The sequence below is a fragment of the Empidonax traillii genome, unplaced genomic scaffold (genome assembly GCF_003031625.1).
Source record: "Empidonax traillii isolate 1590-97213 ecotype Southwest subspecies unplaced genomic scaffold, ASM303162v1 scaffold212:size762246, whole genome shotgun sequence".
Lineage (NCBI taxonomy): Eukaryota > Metazoa > Chordata > Aves > Passeriformes > Tyrannidae > Empidonax > Empidonax traillii.
The window spans coordinates 655,260-681,243 of NW_020955405.1; the positions used below are offsets into that span (position 1 = coordinate 655,260).

A 25,984-nucleotide genomic window follows, 5' to 3' on the forward strand; every position below is an offset into this window, starting at 1 on the left:
AAACTCCTACCTTATTAATGACAGAGCACCACCGCCTGAAGCTCCTTCAAGTCAGATTCACACTCAAGGTCAGCAAGAAGAGACAGACCACACAATAAAAACCATATAGTACAAGTCCCTTAGATTTAATGCTGTACTAGCAAATTGGAAAAAAAAATGAAAGCACATTTTGATCATAACCACAAGTAAAATCTCAGGCCTTCTTTGAAAATGAGGTTGTCAAATGCAGCCTCTTTGAAAAAAGTCAAAGCTGCACACCTAATGATGGGATGGGGGCGTAAATGGAAGGAGGGCAATAATTTCTTTCTCAAAGTAATGTAGAGTTGCATTGGACATTTAAATGATACTCTGGAAAAGGGCTCATCCCCTGACTATGTATTTAACCACTGAGGCACTGGGTTGCTCTGTTCTGCATTTATCAGTCAGCAACCTCCCAGCTCCATGGGGGGCTGTGTGCCCTCATCCATGAATTACACAGACTGTGCTGTATCTCCAGCTTCTACACTTGAACTGGAGGTAAATGTCGGGGTACAGCAGAATCGGCTCACACTTCAACCAGGATGCATTCGGTGAAGGGCAGCGCTCCCCTGCTCCGTGGCTCACTGCTGGGAGTATGCTCTGTGCTGTGCAATCCATCCAGCTGTGCGATGATAGGAGTCACAGCACACTGCTACACCTGACAAAGGCAAACTGAGAAAAGTCACACAAATATAAAGGCCCCAGGAAACTGAATGGATTAGGGAGTAAAAATCAAAACTACTAATTCGATACATTTGAAAATCCCCTAATGATCACACCAAACTATGTTAAATCAATTCTTATTCTGGGACCTATACCATTACTTCTATTTCTACAAAGCTAAGTATTTGATGCAATTTCTTTCAGACTATAAACTGAGGCAAGCAGGCCTCAGTCCTAACCAATAATTAGTAAAATCCCCATATTCCAGAGAGTCATTTTAAGTGACCCAACTATTAAGAGACACATCACATCTCTAACAGGCAATAGATACTTTCAAGTTCCTTCTCAATCCAAAGCTCTTTAAGAAAACCAGTTTAATTTTTACGCTGAGTTTATCGATTTATTGCAAAGTATGAGAGAAGTTCTGAATGGCCTGACCAGCTTTGCATACATCGCTGTATTTTGAAATGAAAGCTAGAGAACATTTGCTTAAGTCAACAGTGTCACCAGTTTAAAGGTTAACACTTGATTGTGCAGCACAAGAAACAGACACTTTTATCTTCCCAGTTCAAGGACTCCCGGTTTTCTGAACAGTGGCACACCACACTGCAACAGACTCGGCTGCAGCACACTTGGGAGGTACAAACAGAAGAGGGTGCTGGACAGGTGGCCTCAGAGTATCACTGACTTGGAGCCAGGCAGAGGGCAGCTCAGGCCCAGCTCTCCCCACACACTGGCACGCCACTAGCCTGCTGCAAGACACTGGTGGGCTGTCACCCATCCTGTCCTGGCAGCCTTTCTAACACACAGAACACTAGCGCTGACACCAGCATGCTTGTGTTTCACCTGAGGCAGCTGCTGTAAAGCTTTGAGAACTCTTCCTCCAGCCAGGAGACACAAAGCCAACCTCAGCACCCTCACCAAGATCCTGTTTTATGAACAGAAAACCACAGGGAAGATGCAAGTACTGTACTGATGGAGTACAGCTGTCCTAGATAGGTTAAATATATAAATAAATAAGGTCCTTATCTACTGTGGCAAGAAAAAGGCAGGTTCAGGGAAAGAGATGGGCGAGAGAAGCAAAAACCATACCTAGGGAAGAAACAGAATCTGAAATTAAATGAGACATGCACACCTAATTAATGCAGTTTTAGTGTGACAATTAGCTTCAAAATCCCAAAAGTGAGTTAAGGCATCAGCTTAAGACACCAGTCAAACCACATTATTCTCTGTTCCTCAAAAACACCAGCAAAGGCCTGTTCCTTGCAGTCAGGGCATCTGTACCAGGGATGCCTGGGGAAGGACCCATCCGAGCTCAGGGCCACTGTGCAGCCAATGACAAAAAGAAATTTCGTCAGAAATTAAGTCTGGGAATCAAAGGGAGCAATTCTGAGCCAAAATGTCAGACTGATCCATTAAAAAAAGGTGATTGATGTAGTTGGGCTGTGTTGTCATACATTGCTTACGTTTGTTTTAATTTTAAACTAAGTGTCAGTCCAAGGTTTGTTACACAAACATATGGCACCAGTATTACATTCTACCTTGTATTTATAGAAAGTGCTGTGGCAGTCCAGGCAGTGCAGAGATGCCATAATGTTAACAACATTTATTATTAGTATGACAAAAGAACAAAAATAAGCTGGTAAAAATCATGACTTAAAAGTTTTACGGGACTGACTGGAATAAGGTGCCAAAACTGTGGAGATATTAGCTAAAATTCCTCCAGTATTAATACACTCAGTCTCCAGGCTGCCAAGTATTTCGTTATATAAATATACCCTCAAAAAGGTAATTTGTTTAAAACCCAAGCCCTGAAAACTGATTAACACATTTAATGCTAGCCCTATTAACAGATATGCCCTCAGCTGGGTGATGGGAGCATTGAGGCAGAAGTCCGCATTCCTGTGAGTGAAGAGGAACAAAGCTTTTGGGACAAAGGGTAAACTTTAATTATGCCTTTTTATTACCCAAACTGCCATTTCCTCCTTGCCCCAAACAAGCCAGAAAGGCTAATGGCACACTCATATGGCCCCTTAAGCAATGTGATTGATAAATGTCATTACTAGATTTTTCCACTCCAGCTGTTAGCTAAAAGCAGCAGACATTTGATTCTTCATCCTCTTCAAAATAAAAAATTTAAAAAAAAAAAAAGAGAAAAAAAAAAAAAGGCAGGATACAGTACACCGCTGACATTCCCGAACCTTCTGGAAGCGTTTATTAACTTTGGCTGCCGACCAGTGACTGGAGCAGCAGTGCAAACTGGTTAATCTGTAGCTAGACATATCTGTGATTGGGGGGTGGTGGTGGTGTTTAGCAAGAAATACTCACTGCCTGGCAGCCAGGGCTTTAGCGTTTAGAAGGGTTACTTGGCTTTTTTTTTTTTTTTTTTTCCAAAAAATTTTATTGGGAGAACTACAAAACATTTACAGTACAAAGTTTACAGTCTCACACAATTTGTAGTGAACTGACTCCCGAAAAATATATTACAACTCAAGTTGACTTATCCTTTAGTTACATTCAAAACATACTTCTGTTAAAGTAGTCCAAAAGAGTACATAGTGCTCAATCTGTACCTATGTACAAACAAAACTAAGCTACTGCTCATTCATCCACCGTCCAGGAAAGTTTTGGAAAACTCCCAACTTTCTACATTAGGAAAAAAAAAAAAATTACAAGTTTTGGAATTCAATTAAACAAGATATGTTCATGTACTATATAAAGTTTCAGATCCAAAGATGGCCTCCGTTCTTATAAAATAGAGTGGCAAAATTTTGCTGTAGTTAAAACCCATCCCTACATTCAAATTATCTCAAGCATTAAGAAAAATACTTATTTGGTTGAGAGATATTTAAGGCAAGCATGGACCCTCAAGAAGGCACTGTGAGACATAATACTGGGACCCCCAATTATTGCTACATACTTTGAGACTATATCACAGTGTGATTGGTGGAGTTAGGCAACAAAAATACTTTTTGGTTATTTTAAACAAGTCTGAATTAGATTTGCCACTTTGAAGTCTGATTGCTAAGGCAGTCTTTTCTTCTGCTTTATATTTTTTACTTCTCTAGTTTGCTTTTCAACTCGGACGGGCTACAACCATTTACATTCTAAAAAACCCATAGAAATTCCTCAAACTACTTCCACAGCATCGAGACCGATTTCTATAAAGAAACCATGCAATCTTTCAGATTTACGTAAACAAGGAAAGAAATTAATGAAATAAATATTACATACAATCTCTTAAATTAAGAATTTTACTCATTTACAATAAAATAACCAAGTGAAGTTACAAAAAGGCATATATTACTGTGAAAAGAACACACTCCACATTTTGCCGATTAATAATGAAAATCATAATTTAAACATAATAAAAGAATATATATCTATTGCTTTTCATCATACCCGATAAATACAGTATGAACAAATTACCAATGTATACTTTTCACAAGATAATAAATAAGTTAAATAATTTCATATTGAGTTGTGTGCAGTGAACTCATTCATGCAATCAACTCAAACAGCTAAAAAAAAATTTTAAAAAAATCAGCAGTTATTCTCCAACAATTACAAACTAAACTCAGTTGAGTGCTTCCAAATAAAGCAACAACAAAAAATTGTTCTAAGCCAAACATCCACTAAGTGGTGGCAATGGAACCAATATTAAACTTTGGAATGAAGGTTTTAGCATTTGTTATAATAATAATATATAGATATATAAAAAAAGTTGTTATCAAGGCATATTCTTGGCAGGATGTTGGATTCTTTTTTTTCCTAAAAAAAAAAAAGCTTATAAGTTTAGTATGTTCTGTGTTTTTATTTGAACTGGATTGAAACACAAACTAGTTTGTAACTTCGTTTTCGGTGTGTCTGCAGGTTTGGAGGAGCTGGGCAGGAAGAACCGGCGCTCCCCAGATTGTTTGTTGCTTTCTGGTGGTGTCTTTTCTAATGCTAGTTTGTTTTTGTTTTTTTTTGTTTCGAACACAGATGGAATGGCTGCTGCTGGTGCGTATCATAACTTGTCTCCAAAGAACAACAACAAAAAAAAAAAAAAAAAAACCCGAAACAAAAATCCCCTTCTTCCAAGGTCTCTCTATAAAAATAGGTTTGTTCAGTTCGTGTCATTTGCCCTTTTGCAAAATGCTTTGTTTCTCGTTTTGTTCAGCTCTCGGTGTATAGATAGACATATAAAAAAAAAAAAAACACCAAAAAATAGAGAAGAAGGAGAGGTTTCGCTTTCTTCGCTCGGTCACTTACTTGCAGGGCCGCCGCGGGCCCCCCCCGGCCGGTCCCCCGTCCCCCCTCAATCGTCGGAGATGGAGAGGCGGCTGAAGATGGGCAGGCGGCGGCCCGAGTCCAGGCTGGGCGACTCGGAGCCGCTGAGGGAGCCGGAGCTAAGGGAGCCGCTCAGGTAGCTCTCCCGGTCGGAGAGCGAGTCCGGCGGGCTGGGCGGCGCGTCGAAGACGGGCGACTCGGAGAGGCGGCGGAGGGGCTGGAAGCTGAAGGGCGGCGAAGCGGGGGGCGGCGGGCAGCCCCCACCGGGCGGCGGCGGCTGCTGCTGGCAGCGGTAGTAGGCGGCGGCAGCGGCGGCCGCGGCGGCGGCAGCGGCGAAGTTCTGGGTGTGCAGGGCGAGGGGGGCGATGAGGCTGCCCAGCTCCTGCCCCGAGAAGGCGAAGGCGTTGTTGGCGCACGGCGGCGAGAGCAGCTCCTCGCAGTAGGAGGCGGAGGCGGGCGGCGGCGGCGTGCGCGACCCGCCGGGGCTCTCCAGCAGGGCGGCGTCCAGGCGGCCGCCGGGAGGCGGCGGCGGCGGGGGGGCGCCGTGGGGGTGCGGGGGGTGGTGGTGGTGGTGGTGGGCGGAGAAGCCGGAGAAGCTCAGGCTGTGGTGGAGCTTGGGCCGCTCGCCGCCGCCGCGCGGGTGCCCGAAGCCGCCGCCGCCGCCCAGCGGGTGGTCGCGGGGGGCGAAGGCGCGGAGGTCGCCGGTGCTGCCGGCGGGGTGCGGGGGCGGGTGGTGCGCATGGTGGTGCGGCCCGGCCGCGGCGGCGGCGGGTGGGGGGGCGGCCGTGCCCCCGCCGGGCGCCGGGCGGCGCTCGTCGGCGTTGTGGATGAAGTGGCAGCGCGGGCCGTAGGGGCAGAAGCCGATGGTGTGGAAAGTGCGGCAGAGCTCGGTCTTGTACTTGGGGTGGCGGGTGAGGCTGCGCAACTCGTGGAAGCCGTGGGCGAACTGGCACTTCTCGCCGTACTTGCAGGCGCCGCTCTCCTCGAAGGGGCGGCACAGCTCCGTCTTGTAGCGCGTCGAGTTGATGGGGGCCCCGCCGCCCCCGGAGCCGCCCCCTTTGCCGGCCGCCTGCTGCTGCTGCTGCTGGAGCTGCTGCATGAGGTGCTGGCTGCGCTCGCCGTTCTCGCTGAAGGAGCGGTCCCGGAACTTGTTCTCCTTGTTGAGCAGGGCCGTGGGGCTGCTGCTGCCGCCGCCGCCTCCGCCGGTGCCCGTCTCCTTCAGGCTGCCGAACGAGGAGGAGGAGGAGGAAGAGGACGAGGAGGTGGAGGAAGAGCTGGAGCCGGTGGGGCTGGGGAACTTGGAGCCGCCGGCCAGCGCCGTCAGGTTGCTGGTTGAGTGTCGCCGCAGGAAGCCCGGCGCGAAGCTGGAGCTGGGAGGGGTCACCGGGGTCCCCACGGCTTTCTTATCCAGCATGCTGCTGAGGTTGGTCAGGGACTTCTCCGTCTGCCGGGGCGGGGAGAGGGGAGGGGGTGGGGGAGACAGCGGGAGAAAGAGAGTGTTGCGGGTGACCGCCTGCCCACCGCCGCGGCTCCCCACGCCGCCCCGCAGGGCGCGCCGCGGCGGTCGGGGTGGGGGTCGCGCCGCCCGACCGGCTCGCAAAGCGCGTCCGCTGCCAGCGCCGGTGGGGCAGGGCAGGGCAGGGCCGGGGAGAAGCTCCTGCGCCAGCTCTGCTGCATCTGCAACTTTTTTCAAAAGTTTCTCCGGGCAGCGCAACACGCGGGCAGGCGCAGCGGGGCGGCCTGGCAGCCCCGCGGCTGCAGGATCAGCCCGCCCCGAACGCGGCCGCCGGGAGGCCACGGGGCGGCATTCCGGGGCTCGCAGCCTTGCGCCAGGCCCCCGACCGGCTGTCAGACCGCGACCCGCCCGCAGAGCCCGGCCCGCTCTCCCACCCCGCCGCGGTGCCCCAACCCCAGCAGCCCGGAGAGTCGCCCCGCACCCCGAAGTATCGCCAGCCCAGCTCCCGCCCGGGTAAGAACGCTCTTCCCTACCTTGCACAAGAAGTCAATGTCGTAGAAGGCAGATAAAAGTGTCGTCGACATTTCTAGATCCTGTAATGGTCGGAAATACAGGAAGGACCGAAAGATCCCGCTGTCCTCGGAGGGTTTGGAAAAGCCACGACTAGATAGGAGGGGGCCGTCTGCTTGAGATCCGAAACGGTCCCGACTCCTTCCCGGCGGGACGGCGGGTGCCGGGCCGAGGCGGCGACGGCGGCTGCACAGCAGCGGGCGAACTGCGGGAACTCCGCGGCGCCCCGCGCCGCCCCCATATAAACGCGACTGCCCGCGGCCCGCGGGGGCGGTGCCCCGCTCTGCCCGCCCCGCGCCGCCCGCTGGGCCCGCCCCGCCCCAACCCGCCGGCCAGGCCGTCCCGAGTTTGGCAGAGGGCGCAGGCAGCGGCGGCTGGGCAGGCTGGCCCAGTCAAGGAGTGCCCCGCAGTCAACCCCCGGTACCCCGAGCCGGGTGTGCCTGCTGTGGCGGCAGCACGGGTAGGACGGGGCAGGAGCAGCGAGGAAACAGCCGAGGCAGCGCTCACCGCGCCCTGCGGGCTTGGTCCCCGCGCATCGCCCCTCGCTGCATCCCTCTCCAAAGACCCCGACGCCCTCGCGTTGCTGCGGCCCCCACCATCGTCCCGGAGCCGCCCGCGCTCAGCGGCCGCGTCGGCGGGCGGGTGACGGCGGCTGCCGCGGAGCGGAGGGTGCGCGGTGCCGCGGGAGGGGCGCGGCAGCGCCGGGGTCACTTCTTCCCCCCGCCCCGCCGAGAACAAACTTATGCCACGTAATTGGTTTGAAACAAAGGTCGGGTCCGCGCTGCCCCGATGCGGCCGGCGGGACGGGGCTGGGCACGGGCGGCCCGCCCCGCCGCTTCTCCCTTCTTTTCGGGGAGCTCGACTTTGGTGCTTATTTTTTGTTTTTCTTTCTGTTTGGAGTCTAGGACAGGTTGGCTGGTAGGCGCGGGTGCGAGGCGGCGTTAACCCCGCCGCCGGCCGGGCTGATCCACGACCCCCACCCAACGCCTCTGTGCTTTTCCCTCCTCCTCCCGCGTCGCGCACCCCTCCCCCGTCTCCCTCCCACGCTCGCCCCCTTCACTTCTCACCCCCCGCCAAGGTCCTGTGACCCGCCGCACCTCCCCCCCCCTTCCCCCCCGGCCCCCCGTGCCCCTCGCGGGCGGAGGCAGTGGCCGGTGCCCGCGGCGGGGCTCCCTCCAGGGACGGGGCACCCTCCCGGGACGGGCCCGGCCCCCGTCCAAGGCGGGCCGGGAGCCGCCGTGCAAAACACCCCCCGCCCCCCCCGCGCCGATAAGGCTGCGCAAACACGACTTTGTGAAAGGCGGGTGCGGAGGCACCTTCGCATTACCCCCGTCCCCTCCCGCGTTTGCTCGGCCCCAGGACAAATGGGAAGCAGAACACAGACGAGCGAGCGTGTAAAGTTTTATGGCTGCTAAAGCCAGCACAAGTGTTTGATCGTCTGTAGCTTCCGAGCCGGAATGTCAGGCCTGCGACATCCAAGGGTGCAAACCTGACCACGTCAGCAAGAGCGCGGCGCTGTGAAAACACATTTGCAAAGCAAAGAAACTTCGGCGGGGTGGGGAAGGGGAGGGGGGTGTCATCAGAGCCCCTCGCTGCGGGGTTTCAGACTCGACGCCCCCCCCCCCCCCCCCCCCCCCCCCCCCCCCCCCCCCCTTTCCCCCCCCCCCCCCCCCCCCCCCCCCCCGCCACGCGGCTCCCGCGCCCGTTTGCTTCCTCCCCTCCGCCTCCTTCCTCCTCCTCCTCCCACGCGGCTGCGAAGGGGGGGCCGCAGGAGGGACCCGGGGGGCGCCCCCTGGCCGCCCGGACACGGGCACCGCCCGCGAGCCGTCACCCGCGGCGGGACGGGCCCGGCCGCCAAGATCGAAAAATCCCCGGGGAAAGACGAGGAGCTGGGGGGGCGGAAAGCCCAAACCTCGCTCCTTCCTGTGTCCCGGCCGTTTACTGGGGCCCGTCCCTCTCTCGGCGGGTGCTGCTGGACGCAGTTCGGCCGGCCCCGTTCCCGGCCTCCGGCCCCATTCCCGGCCCCTCCCGCTGCCCGGGAGGCTCGCGGGCTCCTGGCGCCCTCTAGCGGCCGCCGGGCCCGGCGGCAGCGGCTCCTCCGCCCAAGGGTCCCGGGACAGATCCCACATTGCTGCCTCTTCCCCTCCTCCCGCCCTGCCGGGAGGCGACGGCTCCCGACCCGGCAACAGGCGCTGCCCCGCACCCGGGGAGCCGCTGCAACGAGGCAATGCCGCAGACGCGCGGGATAATGTGCATTCCTTCCCATAACCTCCTCCCGGGCCGGTCGGAGTTGCCTGCACGCTGACCCTCCCACACATCTCTGCCAGGGAAACGACCTCGGAGCAGATCCTGCCCGCCAGCCAACCGAGACTGCAGTTTACGGTGACAGTCATGCACGGATCAATGTGTCATCGCCATTGGGAGGAATACTTTGATAAACTGACTTTGATCAAACACACGGCCGATAAGCGCTCAGGCATCAGGCTTTGCTAACCCTCTCCCGCAATTGCTGCACAGGGTTTAAAGGTTCTTCTCTGAGTAGTTACACAGTAACACAAGCCACCAGCACCGTGTGGTGAAATGTAGGTGCGCTGATATAATTCTTATTTGCTCTCTATAAACTGAGGCGGAATGACAGAGGTTCCAGTTGCATCTTAACACCACGATAAGGAAGACCGAGTTTTCGAGCTGTTTGGTTACTGATTAACCAAGTCCTCAAGGCTTCATTGAATTACTTAAGTTTTATGGTCACTCCGGGTCTACTACTATACTGTCACCTCTCTGCATTTACCCATTTGCCAGTATTAAATATATGTGTATATGCGTTTTAAATTCTACCCCATTAAAAAAAATTAAAAAGCCAGTGTCACTAGATAGTCTCATGCTCCCAGTGACATGAGCAAGGTTATACAAATGATACATAAAAAGTTGGATTTTATGTCTCTTATTACTAAACGCTGTTGCCACACTAGTTCAAAAATGATGGTAAGATGTGACAAAACCAGCAGCTGTTAATTAATTGTCCAAATTGACTATTTTTAAAGAGTGGCTTCCAGACGTGATCTGGGCTGTTCCTTTCCCTGGGAGCTCAAACCAGATGCAAACAAATTAATTTTTAGCCTAAGCTGCACTGTGGCTCATTAAGTTGGGTAGCGGGCATTCTGTAAAACATGTCAGATTCCAGCATTTCCTTTTTGCCTATTGAAGCCTCAAGTTTCATCGTAAATTACTTATATAAGTAACCCCGAATCCTGGAAACTTACAGACACTCCTTAATTTGTTATCTTTTTTTTTTTTTTTTCCGGTACTGACTTTGTTTTGTGCAGCGTTCAGATGTCCACTAGACCCAACTCAGCAGATCCTCTCGATTTACAGCAGATTCTGTTTGAACTCAAGAGGAGGGCAGCAATCGGCTGTCGGGCACTGCGGCACGCAGCCTCTGCGAGCGGCGCGGTCCCAAGCCTTGCCTCCCCAGGCTGAGCCCGGCCCGGCCCTGCCCGGCTGAGCCCTGCCCGGCTCTCGGGAAGGGCCCGGCCCATCCCGCGTACGGCGGTGCCGCGGCGCCACCTGCGGGCCGAGAGCCGCAACGCTCACCCCTTACCTGCCGGTCACCGGCACTGACGGGCCAACCCTGCTCACACACGGTTAGCTGAGGAGGCTGAAAGCACACAGTCCTTCACTGGACATGGATCTTCTTCCGAGGAGACCGAAGTAACGGCGTGCAGGGGCGCACATCCATGTTGTGGGGGGAGCCCGGCCGTGCCCAGCCAGTCACAGCCCTTGGCTGCAGGAAGGTAACAACCTTTTCACGGCAATATTTACTTTCGATGTCTCGTTTTCATACTGAAACCCAATGTCAGTTCCCAGAAAAACACATTTCAACGCACAAACAAGCATTTTTGTAGTTCAGGCACAGGATCACCGTAAAGCACTCAGAACAGTCCCCACAGCCGCCCTACCCGAGTGCCAGTGAGAGCATCTCTCAAAAGCAAGGGCTGGAGCACGGAAACCCCTATGGTAGCTTCAGAGGGGCCCCACACTACTCAGCAGGACCTTACTTTCCAGGCCTGCTTGCAGAGCAAGGTGTTTTAAAGTAAAGATGAAACTGTTTTGTTCGCAATGGAACAGCTGCTTCGTTTTGAACACAGCGGTCTTCATTTTAGAACCATTTTATGAACACAGTTATTTGATTTAAAGGAAAAAAGAGGCGTGCAGAAGTCTAAGTAATGCTGTTTCCATGTGGAAAACAAGGTTACTACCAAAGTGAAAATCCTTGCCTTCCTCCAGAGGAAAATACAGTAACATTTAAAATATACTCTAAAAATTGTCACGGACAAGAGGAACAGTTTGTTCCTTTTCCTTTAGAAACACTTAAAAATAAAAATAGCATATTAATTTAGTAATTAACATGCTACATTTTGTAAGGAGACCGAAACAATACACTTTTCCTTGGTACTCAGATACAGGAGGTAAAATATGGGATAAAATGCATACAGGTGGCCTGCACCTGGCTGAATGGAAAATACTAGGTTTACCTGCTTTACTTCCTACATTGGCTGTAATAAACAATGCTCAGCTGAATGAAATTAGCAAATGCATTTAAAAGGAACAGTCTCCCACAGCATGTCTGATAAAAAAAAATTATCCATGGAGTCATATATAAAAATGTAGTTTTAGCCTGAATACTGAATAGTTTGTTGCAGGTTTACTGGAGTCATCCTGATTCCTTGAACATTGCTGGAATTCAGTCTCCCTGAGAGAACGTGTGCATGCTCCCTGAGGATGAACTTTTAGTAACATACTTCTCCAGATTTTCATTTTTGCAAGTATCATCAGACTTCAGCAGATTCAGTATTTTAAGACAGAGAAATATTCTCTCATTTTGAATAGCCAATCTTGTGAATTCTGCAGTTCTGGAAAATTCTGGAGCTGGAGGCAGTGCTCGAAGGTGCTGTTCAATGAGCTGGGCTTGGTCCAGTGCTGTTATCGATAGTTGCTTCAGTTCTCCATGATGTGGTAACGTTAGATGAGTCACTGATATGAGCTGTAAAAGGTGCTTACTCAGTTGTCTAACATGAGTCAACTTCTCTGCCCAAAAATTCACTTCTCCTTTATCAAACAGATAATCATCTTCTTCCTTAACAAAAAGAAAAACAACCATGATTAGGAAATGACTTGTAGTTTCATAATAATGAGAAAATCATAAAAGATACAAAAAAGGATATATACAGAAACAGAAGGTGTCACAGAATCAGTTCTTTGTATTAAAAAAAAGGTAGAAATTCACATGCATTTTTTAAAGGTTTTGGAACTACATTGTCAAAGAAATTTTACCTTCAAAAATCAGGCAGTTATGGTACAAGTCTTGGGAAACAGTGGAAGTAAATAGTAGTCCTAATCCTTAACATGTGCTTGAAACAGTCTTATATTTCACAGAGACCTCTCTGTAACCAGTATGGTAATTTGCTATATCATGGTGCTTTTTGAGTGGATTAAATGAAAAAGGAAAATTGTATCAGTCAGTGAAACTTAGAAAGGCATACCTAAACCATGGGCTTAAGGAACGATTCATAATACATTTCGTGGGTCATATCAATTGTCAAGAAACTTCTCAAAGATGTAGCTGCTCCTGCTCCTTCCGGTTTACCTTCCAGAATTATTTTGATTTTTACAGTCTTTTCAAGACAAAAAGAGCACAACGTATTATATGGTATTAGGCTTTGCAGAACCAGCATGGCAGAGTTTTTCTTTACAGAAATAATCTTTCTGAAGACAGTAACTGATGAAAGCAAGGCCATTTCATGTGCTGTGCAGAACCAATCATATGTGAGATGGCATAAAGTTACCAAATATTTAAATGCCATCTCTGGAAAAGCCAGCAGTTGGGAGAGCACTTTTCTTGAGCACCAAATGTGCCTGGCACCCACAGCAGCAGTTTAAATTCAAGGCAAGCCATCATCTGCAACAAGACTGAATGTAATTACATTTCAGCCTCAAAATATTTCAGTCAACAATGACTTTTGAAGTAACTCTTTGTTTATTTCAAGGCCTGCTTATTGACCTCTTTAATTTTATGCTGATATTGCCAGGAAACAGGTATCAAACTCTATTTTTATTCTACATATTATCCATGTGCGTTTTTTTTTTTTTTAATTGTAAATCAGTTAATACTGCAGTAGTGATCATCAGACTTCATCAAATGAGATATTTCAATCCATTCCTACCACACGACTGCAGAAATGCAGTGCTTCCAACACGGTATAGCAACTGGTTGTTAAAATTACCAGGGCTGAAGTCTCCGAATCTCTTTGCAGGTCGCTGTCTCCCAGCAGCCATTCCAGCAAGATCAGCACACCAGCATGGATCTCCCCCCACCGCTGCAGCAGCTCACACACTATGCCAAATGCTAAATCTAAGGCCATTGGAGCATTCACTATCCTAAGTGCAAACTCTGTTGGGAGAAAATATGTGTAAGAATACAGAGCAAGACCACAAACATTTTCAAATAAAATCAGCACAAAAAATGATTTCTTGAAAACAGATGCTGAATTTACACAAACACATGTAGAATGATGAATTATACTGCACTAAGTTAGATGAATGTTTACTTCTGTGCCACTTGGGGCCTTTCCTCAATTCCAAAATAATACATGGAGCAATTGAAAATGCTGATGCTTAATTTTTTTCCCTCCCCATGTAGTGACATTTATTAATTTGGTTTTAAATATAAAATGTGTCTGTTACAAATGTCTCAAGAGACAGTCCTGATCCTATTACATGGTGACTATTTTTGCAAAACTACAGCTATGCCTTAGATCTGATTTGATGTTTTCACTGGAACTCAAAACCTATAACACATGATATGTTTTTAAAGGGCTGGGATATAAAATGAATAATTATTTGGTGTGCAATCTCTTTATATATAAGATAGACATATATACACACACATGTAAGAGAGATCAGGAACAAAGACAGGCATAGAAAAGACGTTTGAGAAGGGAAAGGCAGACACTGTTTACAATATCATCACAGAGCTATATTTATACTGTTTTTGGCATCATGCCAGAACTGTACACAAAGCCATCATCCACAGTGTATTTCTTCCCTAAACTTCCTCACTGCTCTCATTTGGGCAGATGCTTTTTTAACTGTGTGGGTCCTAAAGCTGCCCTCAATAACAGAGGATATAAAAATGCCAGAAGTCCCATTTGCAGGAGACCTCCAACAACTGTGTTCACAGGTAGGAGTTTCACCACTCGTAACATTAATGCTTTTTTTTTTTTTTTTTTTTTTTAAGGGGATGAGGGAAGAGGACTAGAAGAGGAAGAGCTAATAAACAAGTCCCCGTAAAATCCCTATTACTGTAAAAAGGATTTGGGCAAAATTCATCCTTGTCCATAGTCACCAGCAAATGAAAAAATGTTCCCTGTGAATGGTCTGTCTTCTAAATAATGGTATCATAAGGGCATGCCATTCTTGAAGGATGTAATTTGCAAGCAGACAAGATAGCAGAGTCAGAACTATTTGGTAAAAACCCATATAGACATGGAAAGCAGACCTTACTTTTTGTGTCTTTCTGTACTGAAGCATTTCTCATGAAGCAAAACAACTACTGACATAAAAGAGGAACAGCAGTGCAGCTGAGACTTGTCCCTCACAACCCACATTCAGAGCTGCAGCACAGACCTCTGTTCTGTAACCCTTCCCGAGGCCTCAGGCCAGCTGCAGGTTTTCTGGACTACGTTGGCACAGACAAGAAACTCACAGTAAAACACCAGGACTGGGCAAATACGCGTGCCAATGAATGCAGGAAACATCTAAGGGCAAAACAGACTGATGGAAAGATGGGTATGTGTTATTTGACAGACCAGGCAATGTACTGAGGACATTGGGGAGGATGAATTAGTATTTGAGACCATGAGGACAAAGGACCATAATAAGGAAGGGAATGAAGGAGAAAGAACAGATGGTCCCTTCTTTATCCTGGAGTTAGATGAGGGTAAATGGAAATCTCCTTGAACAAGCAACAGGAAGGCAGGCAGTCAATCTCTTCGTGACACTAATAATGTTACATACACGGTTTGTCTCTGCTAGACAGTAAAATCAAATGTTCAAATCTGCTTGCATCATGTCAGGAATTATCACTGTATCAGGATATCCCTGAGCCTTGTCCATGAGAGAGAGCTTGCAATGGTGCAGTACAATATCTCTTACAGGTAATGGATTTTTTTAGGTATTATTTTTGCTGATATTTCCTTCCAGGAATTTGTTTGGGGTTTTTTTGTTTGTTTGTTTGTTTTGTTTTTAAAAAACCCTTGCTTTCTCTATTGCTCTGCCCTGTTTGGTATGAGTCTGATAGTCCAAAGAATGGGCACAGTGATTGTTCTCTCTGTTTTGATTTGCTTAGAGTCAGGTGGAAAACAGTTTAATTCGAGTGCAATAGGGACATCAGAAATCCTGGCCATCCTCAGAGCTGGAAGAACAGAGATTAAAATGGAGTCTGGTGTTCTGAGCCTGAAGCAAATATCTTGGTTATGAATGCTTACAAAATGCAACACTTTAAACACAGCTCTTTTGAGTTCTGATGATCCTTCAGAGTTTTATGGATGATTCCTGAATGCCTGCAATTGTCAGTATTTATATAAGATCTCTTGCTTGTGTCACTTTATATTTGAATATATCCCAGGGATACTGGGAGCTAACAGCCAAACATGATATTTCCCACTGCTGAGCTCACCATTTCTTTGGAGGACCGACTATAGATACAACTGCTATTTTCTGGGGCCTTCTCTTCCTTTTTAAGGTTTGGACTCCTTAAGTGAAACAGGAGAATGCTGGACTACTGAGAAATGCACCACGAAATAGACTTGGGCCTCTAATTCTGTTATTACGTGAACGTGCTGAAAACTACCAAGAGGTAGCAAAACAAGTAATGCTGAGGTCCTGCTTAGACTGAACTTGCTTGCTAGCAGTTTTTCAACAGCATGACACAGAAGAAAAGGCAGCTTTGTGGTCACAGAGTATGGCAGTCTCGTAGAGAATCCTACAAGTTGCGACAGAGGAAACGGCAAGTCTTTTGTTGTTGTTGCTGTTTTGGTTTCTTTCTTCAAAGAAGAAAAGATAAAAAAATACAGGAAAAACACGTAAAGGCAGCGTAGCACACAGGAAAAACATGAACACTGAACGCAGTAGTGACCCAAAAGATGTCAACCACCCTTCTGTGAACTGCAGACACGATTTACCTGATCAACCAAACTCATGTGTCAGTTCTGACACTGAAACCGGAAAAAAACAAAGCAACATCATTTTGATAATGCTAAAACTTAGGGTTCAAAAATTTGGGTAAGAGCCTGCGTACCTTGGCTTTGTGCTACAGAAGTCAGCACAGCAGCGTCCTGGTACTTCAGGTGTTGACACAAACTCAACAACAGATCCAAGTCTGGCAGATGAAGAATTTTCACTTGTACCTGCCCACCCCATACCACTACTGCAGAGTGTCAGGAATGGCTCCAGAGTTTCTGAACTGCTTTCTCAGCTGCTATTACTTACAGAACATACTGACAAAACAGTTCACTCAAATCTGATGCTAGAATAGTTCAAGATCAGATTTGTGGACTACCAATGCCACAAAGGCAACAAAAGAGATGTAGCGTACCTTGGAGTGCCGAAGTAATACAAATGAATAACAGTAAGAAAAGTTATGTATATGTGTACCCAGGATTTAAGAGGTAAAAAACACTTTCACAGGGGAGAATGTTCTATTGCTTTGATGACCCCCAGCTCTAAAAGTAACAGCTATGGATGCTGTAAACAAATACAGAATCTTTCAAGATACCCAAAAAGGTGTGTCTCTTCTAAAAATAAATGTATGTGTCTTCACTGACGTTTTAAATGCTTACAAGAACTGCTCCTCACATCCTCATTTGCCTGCAAAAGCAGGGCTGATTTTCAAGAAACCACATACTACACACGATGCTGTGTTCGTGACTCACGGTATGACTTCAGAGAGTGGTCTGAGCAAGATGGAAGTTCACCAGGGGCAAAAAGGGCAGGTGGCTCTCCGTTCAGCTCAGCCCCCTCAGGCCATAGGCCCCCGATGCTTACCTGGTAGCCAGCTCAGGCACTCTGCTGATCACTGGGTAAATTAAAGCTCAGAAGAGCCGAATAGGCATTTGGCACGCAACTTGGCGTGTGGGTTCTCCTGCTTGGCTGGCAGGCTGAGCTGGTTGCCCTGTAGTCAGAATTGGTATAGCTGGGGGCTGGGGGAGGGAAGATCACAGGACAGCACAGGGAAGGAAAGAAGCCAAAGGGAGAGCGAGACCTCCCCGTTCAGCAAGCTGTTAGCCCAGGTCAGCTCTCATCCCAAACTTCCCCATCAGAGCCTTACAAACACAATGCTAACAGAGATTATTTAAATGAATGAGTATTAATAGAATTTCATAATGTAACTATCTATTTAAAGTAATTGAATAAAAAAAAAAAAAAATTCAAATGACAGATTTACAGAAGCAGCCACAGCTGATTATTGACACAGGAACTAAACCAGCAGAAATCGAACCCGGAGATGTCACTATTGCCAAACACTGAAAATACAGTAGAGCTCCTTCCACAACAGTTCTACAGACTATCAAAACTGTGTTAAAAATATAATTCTTTAAAATTCTGAAATGTGCATATGATCCAATGTGCAAAAACATCACGACCAAGATAACCATCTTCCTTTATAGGCAACTACAGGGGCTGAAATACAAAAAATTCTCTACGACTTAAAACAAGTAGTTACAAGCAGAAGAATTAATACTGCTCATTGAAATGAAAAATAAAGATAAGAATCAGGTACTACATGCTTGTTTAATTTTGAGGAATATTTTCATAAAGGGAAAAGGGTTAAGTACTGCAGTGTTTTAGTCTTTGTGAATCCACCCACTTAAAAATTAGACCTCCCACATACACATTCATGTACTCCAAAAGCTTTGATCATGCCAGATGTAAATATTTCTTCTAGTAGCCTATTACGTGTCCTGCAACTATACAATTGTTCTCTGTTAAAACCTCGGTGATATTATGGGGAACTGAAAAGATGTATTAAGAGCACATACACAGATTTTAAGGACAACCATGATAAAGTATAGGCAAAACAGAAAAACAGAACATATTCCTGGCCTAACAAAGCATTTTGTAATCAGTTTTGTACTGGGAATTGTTAACTAAAGTTCATTCTAGTTTGAAGAGTAATGCAATTTTTGTAAAGGCATACTGTGTTCAGAACAAACATAAAGAGAAGTAAAACTGCAAGGCAGCTTAGTGTAACAGCCCTGAGGGAAAGCCTCAGTGTACCAACAGCAAGGATGTTTTCAAGGAAAATATATAGGGTAAGTTCTTCCACTGAAACTACAGAAAGTATTTTAGGCAGACTGTTTACCATCTGAACTGGCAAAATATTTTTTACTTTCTTGCACAAAGTGCTGCCTACCTAGCTATAAATATTAATACATCACAATCAATATTGTACCTCATAACACCCTGGTAAAATGAGGTAGGTATTCTTGCCTCAAAAGGCAAGCATGGACATTTAAAGCAACAAAGACCGCTCTTGACAAAACTGGGGATTTCTCTCATGTTTTCTGATACATCACCGTAACAAGATCCTGAGTATCAAGCAAGACATGAGGTTCCCATCCATATGACAGCAGATTCAGCATCACAGTCACTAATATCTGTAATATTAGATTTGCAAATGGAAAATTTCACCTAATCACTAATCACTTTTTTGTTGTATTAAAGATTTTCTTCTTTTTGGTGTTCAGTAATAATCATATCTGCCCCTATTCTCAACATGTCAAATATAAGAGATCTGAGAGACAGTGCCACAGATATATTTTTTACTTAAAATACTGTGCTTATGTATGCCTAGACTTAACAAAATTTTTAAAAAAAGAAATAAAATCCCATTGGTCCAAGTTAAAATAACTTAGAAACTGCATTTCTTATGTTGACATAACCTGCTTATACGTTCTACCTTGAGATACACAGGAATAGTGCAACTCCACTGCAAGTCAACACATAGGTGTCTTGCCACCAGAAAAACAACAGGGCAGAAGAAAAGCAGTAGAAGTACATAGAAAGCAAAGGGGTGTTCATACCCACTCAGTCTCCATAAATAATGTTAAGAGTTCTATCACCTTTCTGGGCGCTAAGATTACAAGAGGAAAACTGAGAAGTAAAACAAAACAAACCAAAACCAAAACAAAACAAAAAATCCCAACAAAACAAAACAAAAAAAAAGAGAGAAAGAGGAATGGTGACTGTTGTATCTGGATAGTTGGCAGATGGTTCTTGCAATTGCACTGTGTCAATCCAAGTTACAAACATCAAACTTTCCACTTTTTAAAATGACCATTTATGTAGAATCTAATATAAGCAAGATTCCTTTTCATGGTGTTTCATAAAATCAAAGGCGATTAGATCATTTCTATCCTCTCGAGAAATATCATTCCCTAGATGACGTACAACTGCTTCATCTGTTTTCCATTTCCCTGCCTCAGTCTGTTTTATAGCCCTGCTTTTTCAGGATGACTTTAAAAAGAGGCCCTTCCTGACATCACCCAACACTATGTCAAAACACAACACCATTACAAAACAAACTAATCAAAACTAATTTCTTAATAGTTGCAGTCTCTGAGTAGAGTGGCAGTGATGCTGCTCTCAGCTTTGACTTTGATTATAAACAGATCTGAGTTAATAACACGTCTGATTATGATGGAAACTTACAGCTCAGGACTGAGCAGAAAACTAAAGTTCCTTCTTGAGCAAAAAAGCACACACATATCATCTTTTCAAGCCCTTTTATGGCATGTGAACTGAACAATACTTTCAACTCAGAAACTACATTTTTTCTTCCTTTTTAAAATATGAATACATCAGCTTTTCCCATGTGAGCCATGCCTTCTGTACACAAAGAGTTTTATTACAAAACAACCACAGCTCACAGATCTGTCAGAGGAAATGAGCATTTGGACTTTACCACTTACATTACTGCTTTTGCAGAACCTCCCCCCCAAAGCCATGTTCCAATTTAAACAGCAATACACCCTGCCTAAAGCCACTCATGCTTTTCCTTTTGAAAAGGTAAAAATACTATTCAGCTAATTGTTTAAAACACTGTCAATGAGAATGTAAGTTTTTTAACTGAAATTATCTATTTATTGGGAAAAAAAAAAAGATAAATACAGTTTCAAAACCAGTATCACTAAAACTAAATACTCTTGTTATTGGCATGTTCCAACTATACAGAACTTTTTGCTTAGCTCTGATGAAGGTTACCGAATGTGAATGAGATGTATATTACAGCTCTGCTGTAGGAACACAGGGGACACACCTACCTCTGCATCATAGCTGGAATTTCAGAATAACATCTGGGGAATGATGGTAAAAGGTTTGTTATTTAAAGGATAAAGGAATAAGGAAGGGGTGGGCAATCAATACAGAAAACTGCAGAAAATTCTTCTCCCTTCAATACCTGTAAACCAGTATAATTTGGGCAGAAAACTCAAAAAAGCCCCACCAAGCTATTTTAAAAGCAGTAACAGAAAGGCACGCTTTCCTTTATTGCTATGGAGTCATAGCCATGACCATCACAGCTTGCATAAGAAGCCTATCAAGATCTGTAAGCTGCTGTCCTGTTTACTCACTTGCAATTAAAACGCTGATAAGAAAAACACATTTAATAGATTATTCACATGAACACTCCATTTAACATTTACCATTTCCAGACTCCAGCACTGAGCACATACAATAATTTTCCATGTATTCTTTCTTAATTTTTCAAGCGTGACCTTTACATAACAGTGCCACTGAGTAATTAATAGAGCTAAATGAAGCACTGTCAGTAAATAATCAGTAGCCAGTCTTTGATGGATGAGCTGATTCTAATTCAGTCCATTCACTTTCAACTTTAATTAGTGGCATTGTATTCTAGAAAGCAAACAGTTCTTTCATCCATGTGATGATCTAACCTTGTCTAAGTGGGCTGAGAACAACTTGTAAGGTGTTGACATAGATTTGGGAATACAAAGTAAAAAAATCACAGTGCTTACACATTTTTATATAATGTAATTCTTCAAAAAGAAGTAATTTAAAGTCCTCCCTGCAAAAGTCACTGATTTTAACAACTACCATACACCAATAAATCTTGCTAAGGCCGTTATGAGTCTCAATGCAAAAGTTCTCTCTCCTTTTTCTTTAATTAAACCAATTGATCCGAATTACTAAGTGTATATTGGTGGAATTTTTGCAAGACACAAATACAGGCATAAAAATGCCATGTATTTCTACACAAGTACTGATACAACACCTTTTTGGTGCTATAACCTTTGTTCTAGATGCATGCCCGACTCAGCTGATGACAACTGCTAAGCAAACTCTTCACTTCTGAATTATTAGAATTTAGAGTAGCTTTAGATTACTGAAAAATCTTCTCATTTTCAAAGCCATTTGAGTTACAACACGCTTTGATCTTGTTCTACATTTTCTCCTGATAGTTTACATTGAAATTTCTCATCCTTCTTCCAGCAGTTCTCTCTAAAAGGTGGGATGAGGCAGAGCTGCAGATTCCTGCAAACTGCAGCTGTTGAGCACACCTGAGTAGAGACTTGCTAACTTATGACAAAACATCTGATTCAAGTGTATGTGTGACTTATTGAATTAAGGTATTTTTGAGCAAAACAGCAAAAAAGCAGCTTGGGAACCTCAGTCTCCATATCTGTTCTGATAAAGTGAAGTTGTATGGGAAGAAACTGTTTTTAAGATGGTTTATATTTATTTTTCATCTTTGTTTCATACTACTTATTAAAAAAGGGTGACATTCAAAATGAAGTGGCTACAGAACTGTTCTTATGGAAAGTGCCATAAATATTTTGTATAATAATTTATGCCAAAATATTCGTGATACAGTCTCAGCTTCTTTACTAACCAATTTTCTAAACCCATTTCCTCACCATGTAAGAGAATACTCTTAAAGAGCAAAACCCCACAGAAATTGCTCACCATATGAACGCTTGATAACAACAACCCCAACCACCATTACAAGCTTCCAGTACAGTTCAGATTGTCTGTCTTATTCAGATGCTTTCTAAGGGTTGAAACTTGTGTGTAAAGGACAGCTCACATTATTTTTATCTTTTTCCTGACATATACGTACACAGATACAAAAAGCTATGAAAATATAATTAAGTTTGCAAACAGACGGTAATTTGAAGAAGCTACCAGGACCACAAAACATTCACAATACAAGGAATTAGTACAAACGACCAAGAGGACGTTCTTCCATTTTTTCTGTCAAGACCAAAACGCCTTCCAATGCCTTCTGCAAGTTGATTTCGATGCAGTGTAGTATGATCTGTTGTACACAGTTTTCTGACATTACAGCAAAAGAAGTCAGCCTGACTCTCGAAATATGGTCTTACAGACAAGCAGATGCTGCCAGGGACCTCCTATTCAACAGTTCAGTGATTACAGATCACTCAAAGGACAGCCATCTAAGGAGAACTTAGGGGCAGTTTTCCTGCAAGTGTTTAACAGGTAAACAGCCACACGTCTCAATCTGAAATGGAAAATATCTCTGAAATTTTTTTCAAGAACACTTTCTCTCTATGAGAGAACCATTTGCTCTTTTCACTGGGAAGATGATGCACCAATGATTTCACTTGAGATTTCTCCCAGGCAACTATCAGTAAGACAAGAGGGCATGGTCTCAAGCTCTGCCAGGGGAGGTTTAGGTTAAATATTAGGAAGAAATCTTTACAGAGAGGGTAATCAGGCATCGGAATGGACTGCCCAGGGAGGTGGTGGATTCTCCATCCTTGGAGGTTTTTAAGATGAAACTGGATGTGGCACTCAGTGCCAGGGTCTAGTAATCATGGCAGTAGTGGATCAAGGGTTGGACTTGATGATCTCAGAGGTCCTTTCCAACCTGGCTGATTCTGTGATTCTATGAACTGGTTTCTGGCCCTTCTTTCGGAAGTACTCAGAAATGAGATGATGCATACATATTCCTCACTCCATTACTTTTGATCAAAATAAAGTTTTGATCAAAATAAAGGTTTGGTGATTTTAATCATTCTAGTGTGGCTGAGGCATTTCTAGAATCAGGCATTGGAATGGGCTACCCAGGGAGGTTGTGGATTCTCCGTCCCTGGAGGTATTTAAAAAGAGACTGGATGTGGCACTGAGTGCCATAGTCTAGTAACTGTGGTGGTAGTGGATCAAGGGTTGGACTTGATGATCTCAGAGGTCCTTTTCAACCCATCTGATTCTATGATTCAATGTTTCTTCACAAGAAGATATTCACATTAAAGAGATCGCAAGGAGTTGTTCACCTCCTTTTTCCTTCACACAGCTCTTGCCATTTATGTGACTTTTGGATTTTGCACCTTTAGTGACCCAGGATACTTCCATTAACATGGGCAGGTCCCCACCAATTTGGAAATCACATGACTTACTTATATCTCTCTTACTGAAGTACCTGAGGCTCTTGCATTTCCATACAGCTACAGTCTAAATGCATACCAGCTGGCTTAAGATTTGCTAGGAAGCTTCTAGCTGTCATCAGGGCATCCTCTAGCCGGCTCCAAGGGAGTTGGATGGTATGCATCCTTCCCAGATATCTGCGGGGTGACTACCTGCAACTTCATCTGCATCTTCAGCAGACACACCACAATTGTAGAGGCCTTGGCACTCAGGTGGATCAGTAAATTGTAACATAGTTTGTATGAATTACTTTGAGGCCTTCTTCCAAGTAAATTTACAGAAGGAGCAGGAGCTGCTCAGTCTTGCATAAAATGCAAATACACAGAACTCTTTGACTGATAAATAGTATTCAGTCAGTAACCAGAGTTCTTCAACAGAAAGTCTAACATAGACACCAATATACTTGTCTAATACAGATTTTACATTTGTCTTTTCCATTTCCTTCAAGTCCTTTGAGGAACTGGTTTGTGCCTCTTCAACTGAGAAGGAACTAAGAGAGTGCTGTGAATGCTCTCCCCAGTGTGCTGAATATAAGTGCTCTTTGCACCAGACACCACAAAAATTAAAACATTTGTGTCTCACATAGTAATGCAGATATGAACTATGAAACACCAGGGACTTCCCCACCATAGGGAAGAAAACTCTCCTTCTATTTTCTACGCATTGAATAAATGGCTTTGACCTTTCTTATTCAGAATATTCCAAAATATTCTAAATAGGCAGAGAAGACAGAATGGCTAAGTAACCTGTGACTCTCAGTCATTCAACGTGATATGGAGTGCTTCATAAATCACTTGCACTTATAGTGATGTGCACAGAAAGAAGGAATTGCACTATCTATTCTGCAGGCAGAGTAGACAGTCATGAAGATTAAAAAATCTGGACTGGTTTTATCTCTGAGACCTGTTTCACTGAGAAGTCAGCACCCCATAATGCTTTAATATTCAAAATGCATTTCCCTCTGGCTTTAGCTGTGTGTGCTCTGAACTCCAGCAAATCGTGCCTGCAAGGTATCCAGCTAAGTATTTAGCAAAGTAGTGACCTCCTTTCCAAACGCTGCTTGGAATGACTTGCTTACCTGCACAAAACAGCTCTCTGGGAAAGGCAGGGACAGAATGCAAATTACGAGAGCAAAACTAAATAGCTTTGGCATGTCCCTTCTTGTGATCCTGATCTTATCACTTTAACACATTCAACTTGCAACTGAGGTAGTAGTACTGTTGGAGATGATAGTTTCCTATACTGTATGTTCCTGATTCGTCACCACAGCCAATCTGCACTGTCTACTGAATTATGAAAGAACTTCTGTAAAAAAACCCAAGCAGTGATAGTGTAATCTATCCTTGCTTCTTCACACATGCACCACTACGAGGTTGAATTCAAGTTGGATTTTCTAACATGTGGACACTTGACCTTGCAATCTTCCAAATACTCTTGTTGTGGGGAAAGACAGGAGAAAGAAGATGGCAACACGTTTGTGTAATCTGCCAAGTTCCAAAAAAAAAAAAAAAAAAAATCTATACCACTGCTGCCATGCCTAGTGAAAGGCCGAAACTTCAGTCATCAGACATGAGAAAAATCCACTTATCTGTGAAACACATCCATGCAAAAAACCCATAACACCAAACCCCAAGCTTCCATCACTTCACAGCTCAAGGAACTTTTGTTCCTTTTTTTTCTTTTAATTAAATAATGTCATTTGAAGTTATAGTCCACATTGTGACTGGACTGTAACATATGTCTTTAATATAAAGACTCCTTCTGTCTTTAACATCTTATTTTCCATCTGCATGTTTCAAACAAGTCTCCTTCAGGAAAGGCCATATTCTACTCTACCTTGCCATGGACAGCAGTAGTTAAGCCTTCATCACTAACTGTGAGATTCAAGTAAAATCCTCTAATTTGGAGAATTTACCTTTATTCTGTGACAGCCTCCCGCAGCAGCACACAGATGATCACAGTAAAATTCAAAATACATTGCAAAAGAAGGCAACTGAAAAGCAACGGCTGCCTTTATTGTCTCTACTACCTCTATGAATGTGAAACAAAACCACTGTTTCTTCTACAGATCAGAATATAAAAGAATTCAGTTTGTATATGTAAGCACTACTTCACCCTGAGATCCCTTTATCCCCAGGTTCTCCTCACACCCCACTGTATTTGCTGACCTTGCACTAGGGGAGAATGAAGTCACTGGGTCCAAAGTATCAAATCACCTGTATTTTGGTATATAACCTGAAAGACTATTTCCTACCTGAGTATGATTTTGACTAATTAAACTCATCTACCCAACAAACATCGATTTCACAGAATCACTACGGTTGGAAGAGACCTCTGGAGATCACCTAATCCAACCCCCAAGGAAGTTGCTTTAGGAGATGGAAATCGATATTGAGAACATCTTTTCTGAAAGGCCCTTCACTAACAGAGTTTATTAGATCCTAATACTACCAGGCTGCAGTGAACATGGCACATACC

The 25,984-nt window shown here is 45.0% G+C and overlaps 2 protein-coding genes and 1 long non-coding RNA gene across 4 annotated transcripts in view; 1 reads left to right on the forward strand and 2 right to left on the reverse strand.

Moving 5' to 3' along the window:
• Window positions 1–3,214: 3,214 nt before the first annotated feature.
• Window positions 3,215–7,191, reverse strand: LOC114059259 (mRNA decay activator protein ZFP36L2-like). Its single transcript, XM_027887477.1, has 2 exons — window positions 6,943–7,191; window positions 3,215–6,397 (listed from the first exon to the last, which is right to left on the reverse strand). Exons 1-2 carry the CDS (start codon window positions 6,991–6,993, stop codon window positions 4,982–4,984), a joined length of 1,467 nt encoding a protein of 488 aa, XP_027743278.1. The 5' UTR covers window positions 6,994–7,191; the 3' UTR covers window positions 3,215–4,981.
• Window positions 7,192–8,995: 1,804 nt separating this feature from the next.
• Window positions 8,996–13,645, forward strand: LOC114059260. Its single transcript, XR_003571628.1, has 3 exons — window positions 8,996–9,561; window positions 10,682–10,773; window positions 13,294–13,645. It is a non-coding gene; the product is annotated as an uncharacterized LOC114059260 (long non-coding RNA).
• LOC114059258 (thyroid adenoma-associated protein homolog) overlaps window positions 9,751–25,984 on the reverse strand; it is an 88,864-nt gene continuing 72,630 nt past the window's right edge. The window contains exons 9-11 of one of the 2 annotated variants that reach the window (XR_003571627.1): window positions 13,264–13,430; window positions 11,324–12,116; window positions 9,751–9,756 (exon numbers count right to left, since the gene is read on the reverse strand). Coding sequence is in view for 1 of the 2 variants with exons in the window: in XM_027887476.1 (XP_027743277.1) it covers window positions 11,724–12,116; window positions 13,264–13,430 (560 nt within the window). In the remaining variant the exon portion in view is untranslated. Of the gene's footprint in view, window positions 9,757–10,791; window positions 12,117–13,263; window positions 13,431–25,984 lie in introns of those variants that run through there. The other variant, XM_027887476.1, reaches the window with a different exon arrangement.